We start from the raw sequence: 13658 nt of genomic DNA on the forward strand, positions 1-13658 counted from the left end.
ATTGTCAGTTGGCAAATAAATCAGCGTTAGAACCGGTAAATTCCCAAAACCCTATTAATGCATACCAAGAAATCGCTGGAGAAACGTTTCGTGGAGTCAATAACACTACAGCACAATTCAAACAAAGTCTGGCCTATATGCAAGGAAGAAGGATTAGCTAAAACATTCCTTCCCCTAGAAGTTGGTGCGTATTTGGAGTCGTTAAAAGACATTGCTCTCAGTTTTTTCTCCCTAAACGATGGGCTTGGCCTTTTATTGTTTTGATTTTGATGTCTTTCGTTTGGAATCCCTCGCGTGGCATTCGGCGATCTCGATTTTCCGCGAGGAAAGGCCAAATAAGGTTTTTAGGCACTAAAACAATAGGCAAGAAGCAGACGGGAGCCGACATACGAGACTGGCGTGTCCACGTTCAAGAAAGCTACATCCCAGTGTGACAAGTGTTCGCATGCTAGCAAAAGGACAAGACTGGAAGTGTAAATACATGTGAACATAGTAGTACACTCAACTTCAACTTCATACCTGAGTTTTTTTAATCGTTTCCATTTTTTTTCGCACGCTATGCAGTTCAAAAAGTTTTAACGAGGTGAAATGCCGGATAATCAACCAACATAAGGCACGAAGGCACCGTCGTATATGCATGCCGTTGAAACTCTGTTATGCCGAACAATCAATCACAGAGTTAAAGGTTACAAAGAAAAAGCTGCGTCTCCCATGAAGAGTCGATCTCTTCGTTTGGCTTTACTTGGCTGGCGGCATCGCTCTTCTTCGCTTATACCCGCCTTTTGACGCTCGAACTCGTTCATTGAGGTAGGTACCTTTATTCTTGTACGTTTTCTGGCTTTTTTCTTGTCCGCACCTCGAGCACATGTAATCATTTTCACAGAAGATGCTGTAGGCTGAGAGTTCCTTTCTGCCTGTCGTTTGCTTTTAATGCCAAACTTTCTGCTGATCAATAACCACCTCCTTTTTTCTTCAGGAAAGCTTATTATTGTTCTTGGAAGATATTTGAAAGTATATAAGGAACCTCAACTTTGGTACTGCACGGCTATATACATCTGAGAAGCTTTGTATAAGAGGTGCTACCCTTTCACTTCAAAATTTATAAAGTGGTATCTACAAGTCATCTCACTGCTTTTTTGTTGAAAAGGCAGAGAAAAGATACGTTGATTCAATTTTCTTAGTTGCAACCCTTCAAATCAAAAGGAAGAAACCTAGTAGGCATTAGATAGCACTGGTATTCTCAACAGAAGGTCTCAAATACAGTTTTATCTTCGAAAATGACTTCGCCGGATTCAGTACGTTCTCGTCAGGCAAGACAAGGAAGATCTTGCTCAACCACAGACAAAGTTATATCACGGTCATCGTCGTATTCATCGAACAGCTCAATGTCTAAGGACTATAGTGACCATACACCTTTGTCCATAAGCAGTGCAGCTTCAGAAACACTGGCCTCTCCCCAATATATGCCTATAAGGACATTCCATACAATGGCCACAGCGGGCCCAACACCTATGCATTTGCTTCAAAATGAAAGAAGTATTTTGAGCCATCATCCTTCATCGGGCTCATCTAAAGCAATATCTTCAAATAAAAGAGGTATAGCAGCAGCCGTAGCCCTGGCAACAGCAGCCACCATACCGTTCCCACTAAAAAGGCAAAATCAAGACGAAAGCTCTAAAGCCCCGGCCACCCGCAACGAAGTGACACGACAAAGTAAGGCTGTACTTCCATTGCTTACGGAAGGTAACAAACCTAGAAATAATTGTATCTGCGGCTCAGATGAACCTAAGGATGAGTTGTTTATACAGTGTAACAAGTGCAAAACATGGCAGCACAAACTGTGCTACGCATTCAAGAAATCTGATCCAATAAAAAGAGGCTTCGTTTGCAAAAGATGTGACAGTAAGACAGAACTACAGGCTAATCAAGTGAAACCAATGATATTTCCTAGAAAAATAGGAGATCAGAGGCTGTTTCAATTTTCATCTATAGTGACAACCTCGATTTTGAACGCGGAGCAGCAGCAGCAGCAATCAGTGAACAGCATAGAGGTACAACCCAAGAAACGTCAAATTGATACTGCTTCAACAAATATATTGAACGAGAATAGCGATAGTATGCGGAAAAAAACTAAGCATGAAAAGCCGGTAACATCGACACATTTTCTAAGACCGTTGTTGAATGAAATAAACTCTTCGAAGGAGACGAAATTTAAACTCATAACAACATCAGAGTATAGGGATAAATACGTCAAGATGTTTATCGATAGCCATTACGATGACGACTGGGTCGTCTGCTCTGACTGGGAGAGCTCCAGATCAGTGAATATGGATGTGAAAAAGTCTTCAAACAAAAAAGATTTAGGCGTGTTCATTTCAAACTCTTGCGCTAGAGGTCAGATAATTCAGGAATATTTGGGAAGAATTGACTTTCAAAAAAATTATCAGACAAACGCAAGTAACGATTATCGTTTAATGGGAACAACAAAACCAAAAGTCCTATTCCACCCACATTGGCCTTTATTTATAGACTCTCGTGAAGTGGGTGGAGTAACAAGGTACATAAGAAGGAGCTGTGAGCCTAACGTAGAATTAATAACGGTAAGACCGCTCAACGAAAAACCGAGGGAAGATAATGACTGTAGAGTTAAATTTGTCCTGAGAGCCAAGAGAGATATTGAAAAGGGAGAAGAAATGAGTCTCAAATGGCAATGGGACTTGAGAAATCCTATTTGGGAGATAATAAATGCATCTAAGGACCTGGAGTCCCTACCGGATATTGATAAATTTTGGTTGATGGGTTCTATAAAAGCCATTTTAACTAATTGTGATTGCGCATGCGGGTACTTAGGTCAAAATTGCCCTATAACTAAAATCAAAAAGTTCTCTGAAGAATTTATGAAAAATACGAAGGAATCCCTCTCTAATAAATCCTACTTTAATACAATAATGCACAATTGTAAGCCACAAATGAAATTTTAAGATATTATTAATCATTCAAACTGCGGAATCTTTACATTTTCATGTTTTTCCTTTCTTTAGATCTCAGAATTTTTTCATTTTTGTTCCTGTTATGTTTTGATTTTGATTTTTATTTCAAAAGCGTGAATACTACATCACTCTTTATAATATTTTAGCACTTTGTAACTATAGAAAAAATAATTCATGCTATGTTAATAAATATCTTGTTCATAATAAGTAATTTTCACGAGATTGTCGAAAGGATCCTCACCTACATTTGATCTACATTGCCTTTTCTTTTCGAAAAGAATGACAGCATTAATAAACGCTACATGAGACATATCGGCAAATTGTCTGACTCTGACTGTTGAAGTACCAGTCATAAGTATAAACTGACAGAAGGAATTCTAGGATTTCTGTGCTTATTGATTGATTCATGTCAACGATCATCATTTTTCACGTAACAAATCTTGAACTGCAAATTACAGCTCATTTGCATCTGATTCACGCATTTTAAGCTCTAATGTGAGAAGAATCTATGATAACTTCATGACTTGAACATAAAAAATCACAGAGTTACTGAATATAAAACTATGGCTCACAGGGCTTTTATACAAGTTATAATCACGGGAACTCAAGTTTTTGGTAAAGCATTTGCTGAGGCGTATAGACAAGCGGCTTCACAATCAGTGAAACAAGGTGCTACTAATGCCACAAGAAGGGGAACAGGGAAAGGTGAATATGGAGGCATTACGTTAGATGAAAGTTGTAAAATCTTAAATGTTGAAGAAGGCAAGGGCGATTTAAACATGGACAAAGTTAATGACAGATTTAAGTATTTATTTGAAGTCAATGATAAAGAAAAAGGTGGGAGTTTCTATTTACAGAGCAAGGTGTATCGAGCAGCAGAAAGATTGAAATGGGAATTGGCTCAAAGGGATAAACAGGCTGGCGCAAAAGCAGGAGGGGACACTTCAACGGCGAAACCTTCTTCGAATTCAACAAGTTCACCAGGTGGACATAAAGATGCAAGTCCCAATGAATAGTCAAGAAAATTTTTTCATCGTCATAACATAAGTGTTATCGAAACATGTTGCTTCTCGAACATTTGCCCAAGTTGGTCGCTTCCTGTACTTTAGAAATCTTTGGACCAATACTCTTGTATTTAGTTAATATTAGTATTATATACTAAAGTAAATATACTCGAATTTAATTTCGATATAGAACTTTTCATGTCCAAGTAAGAATTTCTTAACTCAGTCAGGCTATGGCTGAGCCATAAATTTGGTCCCTGTGCAAAGATTTCTCCAGCTTCACGGAGTCTACGAAGGATGAAAGAAAATGAAAAATATACAAAAATATAAACTGTCTTATCATGAAGAAGAGTCGCATAGGAATTTAAACTCTCAAACTGCATTATGCAATTCTCTAAAAACGCGAACCTTTCTCTGATTAATAATCAGAGAACTTCCTCAGAATAATGTTTGATCTAAGAAACCGGAAACGAAATGAAAATTGTAACTACTTTGTTTAGGAGTAGTCAAAATTCATTCAGCTATGGGTTATGATGAAATGATTTGAATAATTCTCGTTCCAGTATTAACTTATTACTTAATATGAGGTCAAAAGAGCAAGCTCTTCATAACTCATATTTCATAACATGAAGAACAAAAATAATTTAATCTTTAGGTTTCTATGGTATAATGAAATTAATATTATCTAAAGATAGTATTAACCACTACTGATGTTACCCTTTTAGGAGAAGAAACAAAGAAAAAAGATAATTTAAAATAGAAAATAATGAAGGAGGAAAATATTTTCAAGGTGGATAGTACTTGCACTATTTATACTTTTCACCCTCTGGTCGATTAAAAAAAAAGAGTATTTTTTATTCATGCTCACTCCGTAACCCGGATAATAGTAATGGAAAAAGTGAACAAGTAGGGTTTTTGACAATGAGCAGAAACCGGTATTTCATGGCAGACAGTTTAGTGCCAGTAATTAACGATGATTAATTGAGGTCGTCATATTTCAAGTGGTGTATAGCTTATAAAGGTTCTCCTGGAGAGTTTTTTACTTTTGGAGTGTTTTTAAATTCTTAATGAGATATGATGAAATTAAGCTAACAACTATACAATGTACATAAATATAAATATTAAAGGCAATTGCGGTTGAAAGTGAAAATGAAGAAGATACATTTGGGAAGGCTAACGAAGAATAAATAATACCATCAGATGAAAGTCAAAGGTCTTAAGAAGGTAAAACTTATCTAATGTTAGGAGGCGGTATACGTTAGTCAATGTCAAAAATTGGCAAGAATTGGCCCATCACAAGAATTGGTATATTGAAAGAATCTCTCTTTACCGTCCAGCAACAGGCACACTTCAGATAAAAGCCGTTACTTAATAATAGGTTGCATTTAGTGAAGATGGCTTTTCCATCAGTTGTAAAAGAAAACTCCTCAGTAATCTGGGATATAGTTGAGGACGATGCATTCAGCATCAGTAGTTTTCTCCTTTTATTGATATCATTGTAACCAAATGCCAGCAGTTCGTTAAAAATTTGAAAATAATTTGAAACACTTTTGTGATCCAGAAATTCATAGATAAATGAAGTCCGATCCAATATTACATTCTTATTAAATCCCGTTAAAGAATAAAATTCATTGCTAACAAAACAAATCTCACCTGATCTTCTCCAGATACATATTGGTGTACAACTTACTAATTTTGCCATGTTCTCCAAATCTAATAATGCCCTCTGTAATGTAACTTCCTGTAGTAACAAATCTTCTCCAATCATGTTGGAAGTTAATGAAACAAAAATTGGAGCATATCGCTCTAATATAGATCGTATTATAATCTCTAAATCATGTCTTAAGTCTTGCTTTTGATTTTCGTTTCCAACCTCTGCTAAATCAGGTTGGCCAACTTTGGATTCCTCAAGAAATTTTTTTCTCAAACAGGTAAGGAGTTTGGTATACGCAAGCTTGTAATTATGAGGTTTGATCAAACATTTGTTGTCGTATAAGTCCTGGGGAGTCTTTACTAATTCACGAAACTTTGAAGGTGATATATAATCACTATCATTCTTTTCGACATCTGAATCAGAGGGACAAGAATTCTCACTTTCCCCTTCCACTTTCTCATTAGTTGAGGGGTTTGAGCCGGTATTTGAATCGCGGTTAGAGTGCAACATATCCAATGAGATATAGGGCCTAGATACAATTTCATCATATCCGTTAAAGGCAGAAGCAGACTCACCCATGGAGGACCCTTTTTCATTATTCCTAGTTTTTGTCATATTCAAAAGATTCGCTAAATGCGGAGAGGAATCTCCCTTCGTAGATGCACTACGATTGGGGAATGTCGATTCTTGGAGTGAGAAAATTTGAGAGTTATTTGGTAGGTATGGCGTTGAAATATCCACTATATCTTTCAGTTTCATGTACTCGTCATTGCACCACATACTATCAAAATGAATATCAGTTTCATCGTCGACATCATCGTTATTATTAACATCGCGAGAGTCTATTTCAGGATGCACGGGAATGTTAGTGGTGGTAACCATACAAGCGGCAGCCAGCGGTTGCTGCATGGCTTTATGCTGTTCCAAAAAATGAGACTTTAAATTGAGAGTGCTTTTCCGTATGGTGGGTATGAGAGGGTCATTAACTAAGTGTACTGGTTGTGGAGCTGATGTATTATTGGAGATATCTTCTGACGCAGTCTGACCGTCATTCGTATTAAAGTTCGTTATGCGGGGTATGAATTCATTGCTTTGAACATTATCATTTATGTTGTACGTGTACTGGATATTTGTAGAATGACTAGGTGTATTCCTGAGTTTACTTACATCTGAGGGTAATAAATCCCGTTGTTCCACAAGGGGCGGCGCCTTGAACTCCAAATGTACGCTGGAAGGTGATACCGTCTTCGACGGCACACTATGTACTGCCTGACTTTTTACCGAAGATGGCTGCATCTGTATCCTATGCTTCTCTACCCGTTTTCTTGATTTTCTCTTCTTATCTCTACAAAAATTCTCAATACCTCTTTTCAAACAGTTTTGACATGGTCTTCCCACGTCACATTGTATATGTTTGGTATGACAGAACTCACAAGCTGTCTGAATAGACTTTCTTGTTTGTTTCAGCTCTGAGGGGAGTTTCTTAGTCATCTATATGAATTCCTGAATGCTGTGTGTAAAGTTCCTCTTTTTTCTCCCTTTATTGGTAACTATATTGCTATAAATCATTCGAAGGATGACCCACCCATTCATGTATGCGCTCGATGTCTAACAAGGAAATATAATGTTTAGAGACTACAAACAAACGACCGTCGTACCCTTCCCCTTAGTCTTAATCACTCGTTCAAGCAGGCATAGATGACCAGTGAATCGCTTCAGCCTCGTCTTATTTGGGCGACTTTTGACGGCTTTCCTAACTGAGGGGAGGGAGCCAATCAACACGGAGAATGGCCGTGGCGGGGAGGCTGGGCGGTTAAAGGAAGATAATGTGAGATGGATAAACAAACCTCAAGGTGGCAAAACGAGAGGGAACACTGTGAAACAGAGATAAAGGAAGCGAAAGGCTATGTGGAAATGGAGTGCGTACAGATTGGCAGGAAGAAGGACAGGAATTAACAGAATAAGATTGACTGTAATTTGTAGCGCCTGTAAACACTTGTCAACAGTGAGAAGTTCGTTGTCGAAAGTGAGAAATATAGGAATCATTGCCCATATCGATGCGGGCAAGACCACTACGACAGAGAGGATGCTTTACTATGCGGGAGTCTCGAAACACATCGGGGACGTCGACACTGGTGATACGATTACTGATTTTTTGGAACAGGAGAGATCACGAGGTATTACCATTCAAAGTGCTGCAATTTCATTTCCCTGGAGAGATTCTTTTACAGTGAATCTCATTGATACGCCAGGACATATAGATTTTACCTTTGAAGTGATCAGGGCCTTGAAGGTTATTGATGCATGTGTTGTCATTCTGGATGCTGTGGCCGGCGTGGAGGCGCAAACAGAGAAAGTTTGGGGTCAAAGTCAAAGTAAGCCTAAAATTTGCTTTATTAATAAAATGGACCGAATGGGGGCTAGTTTTAACCATACGGTAAATGATTTGATTGGAAATTTTATGCAAGGAACAACCAGTAAACCGGTTCTAATAAATATTCCCTATTATGAAAAACACCCAGCTAGTAACGATTATGTTTTTCAAGGTGTCATTGATGTTATAAACGAGAAACGCCTTACATGGAATCCAGAAGATCCAGATGAAATTACCATAGATGACCTGGACGGCATTTCACTCAAACAATGTAATCGTTGTAAGGAATCAATGATAGAGACTTTAACCGAATTCGACGAAGACTTAGTTCAGCACTTCCTTGAAGAGGCGGAGGGTGATTATTCTAAAGTATCTGCCCAATCGTTGAATGCTTCTATAAGAAAGTTGACAGTGCAAAACAAGATCGTACCTATTTTATGCGGTGCTTCGTTTAAGAATATTGGTGTACAGCCTTTATTAGACGCAGTTGTTAATTATCTTCCATCACCGATTGAAGCCACACTACCAGAATTGAACGATAAAGATATTCCAATGAAGTATGACCCCAAGGTTGGATGTCTAGTAAATGACAACAAGAATTTTTGCATCGCTTTCGCATTCAAGGTTATTACCGATCCGATCAGGGGCAAACAAGTCTACGTCAGAATTTATTCAGGAAGACTAAATAGTGGCAATACTGTTTATAATTCTACCACTGGCGAAAAATTTAAACTGGGTAAATTGCTAGTACCTCATGCAGGAACATCACAACCTGTGGATGTTTTAACTGCGGGCCAAATTGGATTACTAACTGGATCCACAATCGAAAACAATGTTTCCACAGGTGATACATTACTATCACATTCTTTGAAGAAGGATGGCCTGAAGTCGTTTGACAAAAAAAAGGAATTGACATTAAAAATTAATCCTATCTTCATCCCCCCCCCAGTTTTCGGTGTTTCCATTGAACCAAGGACTTTGAGTAATAAAAAGTCAATGGAGAATGCTTTGAACACTTTAGTTACCGAAGATCCTAGTTTGTCAATTACGCAAAACGACGAGACTGGTCAAACGGTTTTGAATGGTATGGGAGAATTACATCTAGAAATTGCTAAATATCGTTTGGTAAACGACTTGAAAGCGGATGTGGAATTCGGTCAATTAATGGTTTCTTATAAAGAAACTATCAATTCAGAAACAAATTTAGAAACGTACGAAAGTGATGATGGATATAAGTTCTCTTTATCCGTACTGCCAAATGCTGCTCATATTCCTAACTGTGCTACATATCCCTTGGGAATCAACGATAATTATTTGGTAATGAAGAATAACGTCAAGTACGATAAAGAATGGAGGCTTCAAGTCCCTTTAGAATCGATTATAAACTCTATCATGGCAAGCTGCATTGTGGGGCTACAAAGAGGTGGAAAGCTAGCCAACTTTCCACTGTATGGATGCTCAATCAAAATTAGAGGTGATTGGTCAGTACCATTAGATATTGAAACTCCCCAAGAAATTTTGAAGATTACCAGGAATTTAGTTCTCACAGCTCTTGATGACTTACCAACTGATGGATATGCTCTTTTGGAACCCATTATGGATTTAGATCTGACCATCCCTCAATCAGATGTCGGCACGGTCTTGCAGGATTTAGCAGGTGCAAGGAAGGCTCAAGTTCTTTCCATCGAAGACGAATGCAGTCCAATAACTCCTGCTCCATCCTCGAATGCTTCTTTCGAAAATAACGAAAGAATCTATATCCCGCCTGATGTTATTTCTACCTTACACACTATCAAAGATAAAAAGAAATCACAAGACGCCACTTTCAATATGAAAAAGAATATTAAAGCTAGAGTGCCACTAAGAGAAATTACAGCATACACCAATAAACTGAGAAGCTTGTCACAAGGGAGGGGTGAATTCAATATTGAGTATTTTGATATGGAAAAGGTCACTGATGATCGTTTACAGTCCATACTTCACGACTTGTAGCGGAATTTTTTCTTTTTTTTTTACAGAAAATCGTAACTTTCTCATCAAAATGGGGTCATTCATATGCCCCGAGCAAATCTCCTTATGCATTGCAAGATTTTTGCGTCACATAGAAGTTTCTCCATGTTAATGAATCTGTCATCGTCGCCACACGACAATTCTGCATTTACGGCACGGAGCGATTAACATCTGTAGAATACCTGTATAATACCTGTATAATAATATTTCGTCTTTGTTCAATGTCTGTTGCTTGGATCTTAAAAAAGGGAAAGGAAAGGGATTAAGGTGGCTTTCTGAAGTATGGCTATTGACTTTGAGATTACTTATATTCTTGTTCCTCGTGGCCCAATGGTCACGGCGTCTGGCTACGAACCAGGAGATTCCAGGTTCGAGTCCTGGCGGGGAAGAATATTTTTTTACCCATGCCGCCTCCTCCCCATTCTAGTTATACCCCCAAGATAATAATAAAAGTACGATATTCACAACTCAAATTATCTGTTCTGACGAGGCTTTTCGATCCTTATTTCCGCTATATAACAATAATCAATGATCATGTTGGCATACATTAGCGCAGCAATTGCCTCAAGACCAGTGGCAAAAAATGTAAATTGAATAAAAATAGAAAAAAAAATCGATGGCTTGCTTTTTTTGATGTTCTTTCCCTCACCCAATCAATCATATAAAGTCTCTTTACATCCAAAGGAAGTGAGAGCTAAACCTTACTGTCAATCGCTGGCTTATTATTTTTTATATACTCGGCAATTTCACCACCAAGAAAGGACGTCAGCTCACCTCTTGAATCGTCTAAATGGGTAAGTCTATCACACATAGAAAGCAAATCGTAATTATTTAACTTTGAGATTTTTGAATCATGCTTATAATCCGGATGTTGTAGTACAAAATTTCTGAAGAATTTTGCTGTTGTTGGCAATACACCGCTTGCTCTATCAGAAATAAGCTTTAAGTAATAATATAGTCTTTTGTGTTGGGAAGAATGTTTTAATTCTCTCCAATCTTTGGCTACAAACCCTTTTTGGCATAGAATTGGCGTCACAAATTGAGGGAAAATCCCATTTTCTGTATTGTGGAAGATTTCATCTATCGAACAACTTTCAGTCTCCACATCATTTTCACCACGGAACAATTTTTTCCAGTGGAATTTTTCATTCAAAATAGCATCCCTGCTATGGGCAGTCTTCATATTTTCCCATACTTCAGACATATGAACGTATGCGTTAATGTCATTAGAGAAGGTCAAAATACTATCGACAATCAGATACATGAGCACGGCATATGCGGCGTTCTCAAAGTCTAATAGCTGAACTTCGAATGGCCTGAATTCCACTCTCCAACCGGGAGAATCCTTTTCCTCCGGAATGGCTCCTTGTGCAGGTGGCTTAAAACGTAGCGTTTGCCAGTTCGTACTTTGAATGTTTTCAAAATGGTTTGAAGATGTCCTGCTGTCTTGATCCAGTAGTTCTTCGAACGTAGATACCGGATCTCTGATGTAGAGATGAGCGAAATGTTTAGCAAGATCGTAATCTAATGGAGCTTTATCATTTTCGAGTAGTCTATTCAATACTTTGTTATTGACTGGCACGTTTGTATCGTTATAAGTCCTATTGAAAAATTTCGATCCGCCCAGGAAGAGATCTACCGAACTGTACCTTGACTTTGGTATCTTAGTGACTTTATCTTGAGCCTCTTTGGAAATTCCTCCAAACCCGTTCTTATTGTATTTAGGTAGCAGTGGCTCGACACCTCTTTCCTTTGGGGTACGGTCGTCCACCGCACCAGAAATAACATTCCAACGGACATCCTGGTCAGCCAGCCAACCTTTAAAAGTGGGGGCAGCGGCCGAGAAGGCCAGCATTATCGGTGCGAAATTTACTAATGAGTCGTATAGATAGCGCGCCTTGTTGATATTGGGTGCCTGAAAGGTTATCTGTAGACAAGAACAACCCATGCCGAAGCCCATAGAATCCATGTATATGAATCCCGGTTTAGAGGCCAATTTGGCCTCTTTGTCCTCTGGCAAAAACCAATCTCGGTCGTAGATGGAATCATCCGTTTCCGGAGTGGCCGTGTCCTTATACATGGGCACATTCATGCAAACTTTTTCACCGCGTCTAGTTCTAATAGATGCTGTCAGGTTGGGAAACCTGACATGCCTATTAATGACCTCATCGGGTAGGAACAGCGATCTGGAAGCAGCATTCTTATGATTCCACGGATCCTTGATATTTAAAAAGTCGGCACACCCCATCCTCGGAAAGACAGTCAGCGTCAAAGGTACCGATCTGCAACCAACATGTACCTTATTTTTGTTATCTTGTCTAGCGTATTCAGACAGCTTGTATTCTGCAATGGCACGTCTTTGTTGCATGTTCACTTCGACATAACTCCCCACGTAATTCATATACGGTGAAGCCGGAGTGGCTTCTAGCATGTAGCGGCCATATTCAGGATGGAAACTGACATCGTTGGCCCCACAGAGCGGCAAATCTTCGACATTAAGCTCTGTAAGTATCTTGTCATGGCAAACGTCAAGCATAGAGTTCTTATCCCTATCATCAAATTCTACAACCATATACTCGAGCTCATCCCCCCAATAAAGAGGGTCATTGTCCCTTTTACCAGCGGCTTGGAAAATGTACAACAGCTGCTCAATACCCTCATTTCTGATGTGTTCATTGTACGCCCTGGACTCAAACCATGGCAAGGGCGTGCCCAAAGCTAAAAGTCCCATTTTTTCTTTTCTATGTGTGTATTTCCAATTTTCGTAAACCACCCCTATATCTAAAGAAAAGAGGACAAACTCTGAGACTGAGCCTTATATTAATATGATTCTATTTTTTCAGGTTCTCACAAGTGACTCGAGACAAGATAAAAGTATCCAACAGTTTCAGTGCAAAGATATCAAAATATACGTCTGCTCCGCAAGGGCAAGAAGTAAGAAGGTGATTTAACGTTTGGTGAGCGGGCGTTTATAAACAGGAAAGATAGATAGATGGTCATTGTAAAGGGAGACACATGACATGGCATTTGGCAAAAATTCAGGTTTTTTGGGAATGAAAAATGGGAAAAAAGGATTGTAGAAGAGTCGGCTCACTGAAAACCGGGGAGAAACAAAAGGTTTTCAGCCACAGTTACGGTCACGTGCGCGCCATGCTGACTAATGATAGCTGTGATTTGATGAAAGAAGATTAGCAAGGTACAGAGAACAGCAATTGCGCTCCAGATAGTGAGGCCTTTTGGGAGTAGACTGGGAAGTGTACTGGCAGATTTATCCAAGAGCAACAACAGGCAGTATAGGTTCCTTTTTTGCTATGTAAAACCCGCCTGGTGTCTGCAAGAAGCATTCTTACACTTTCGCACGCTTGCACAAGCACTGAATACATATGTACGTACACATTTAGTGCAGGAGCTTCTTCGATGTTTTATACGCACACACATACATAAATATTTACTCCTTTCTCGATAGAAATCTTGCCGTGCTGAAGCAGCGGTACTACAATTCTTTTTTTCCTAATGATAGCTTCTTCCGCATTGATTTCTCCTTTGACCGATAAAATCCCTTTGGATTTCTTAGATTAGACATTAAAGGTGATCAAAGAGAACCCTCTAAAAATCTATGTGTATGA

General features: G+C 38.8%; 5 protein-coding genes and 1 non-coding gene across 6 annotated transcripts; 4 read left to right on the forward strand and 2 right to left on the reverse strand.

Moving 5' to 3' along the window:
* Positions 1 to 1277: 1277 nt before the first annotated feature.
* On the forward strand, positions 1278 to 2981 carry SET4 (Set4p; the record flags this gene model as incomplete). The annotated part of the gene is made up of 1 exon (XM_056228945.1): positions 1278 to 2981. The coding sequence occupies one exon, from the start codon at positions 1278 to 1280 to the stop codon at positions 2979 to 2981; it is 1704 nt and encodes a 567-aa protein (XP_056083013.1).
* A 572-nt stretch (positions 2982 to 3553) lies between these two features.
* Positions 3554 to 4006, forward strand: PAM16 (import motor complex subunit PAM16; the record flags this gene model as incomplete). Its single annotated transcript, XM_056228946.1, has 1 exon — positions 3554 to 4006. The coding sequence occupies one exon, from the start codon at positions 3554 to 3556 to the stop codon at positions 4004 to 4006; it is 453 nt and encodes a 150-aa protein (XP_056083014.1).
* Positions 4007 to 5252: 1246 nt separating this feature from the next.
* On the reverse strand, positions 5253 to 7139 carry GSM1 (Gsm1p; the record flags this gene model as incomplete). The annotated part of the gene is made up of 1 exon (XM_056228947.1): positions 5253 to 7139. The coding sequence occupies one exon, from the start codon at positions 7137 to 7139 to the stop codon at positions 5253 to 5255; it is 1887 nt and encodes a 628-aa protein (XP_056083015.1).
* A 415-nt stretch (positions 7140 to 7554) lies between these two features.
* MEF2 (mitochondrial elongation factor MEF2) lies at positions 7555 to 10014 on the forward strand (the record flags this gene model as incomplete). Its single annotated transcript, XM_056228949.1, has 1 exon — positions 7555 to 10014. One exon carries the CDS (start codon positions 7555 to 7557, stop codon positions 10012 to 10014), a length of 2460 nt encoding a protein of 819 aa, XP_056083016.1.
* Positions 10015 to 10348: 334 nt separating this feature from the next.
* Positions 10349 to 10421, forward strand: Skdi_10.trna5R. Its single transcript has one exon. It is a non-coding gene; the product is annotated as a tRNA-Arg (tRNA).
* Positions 10422 to 10726: 305 nt separating this feature from the next.
* GSH1 (glutamate--cysteine ligase) lies at positions 10727 to 12763 on the reverse strand (the record flags this gene model as incomplete). The annotated part of the gene is made up of 1 exon (XM_056228950.1): positions 10727 to 12763. The coding sequence occupies one exon, from the start codon at positions 12761 to 12763 to the stop codon at positions 10727 to 10729; it is 2037 nt and encodes a 678-aa protein (XP_056083017.1).
* Positions 12764 to 13658: the final 895 nt, after the last annotated feature.

The sequence above is a fragment of the Saccharomyces kudriavzevii genome (assembly GCF_947243775.1).
Source record: "Saccharomyces kudriavzevii IFO 1802 strain IFO1802 genome assembly, chromosome: 10".
Taxonomy (NCBI): domain Eukaryota; kingdom Fungi; phylum Ascomycota; class Saccharomycetes; order Saccharomycetales; family Saccharomycetaceae; genus Saccharomyces; species Saccharomyces kudriavzevii.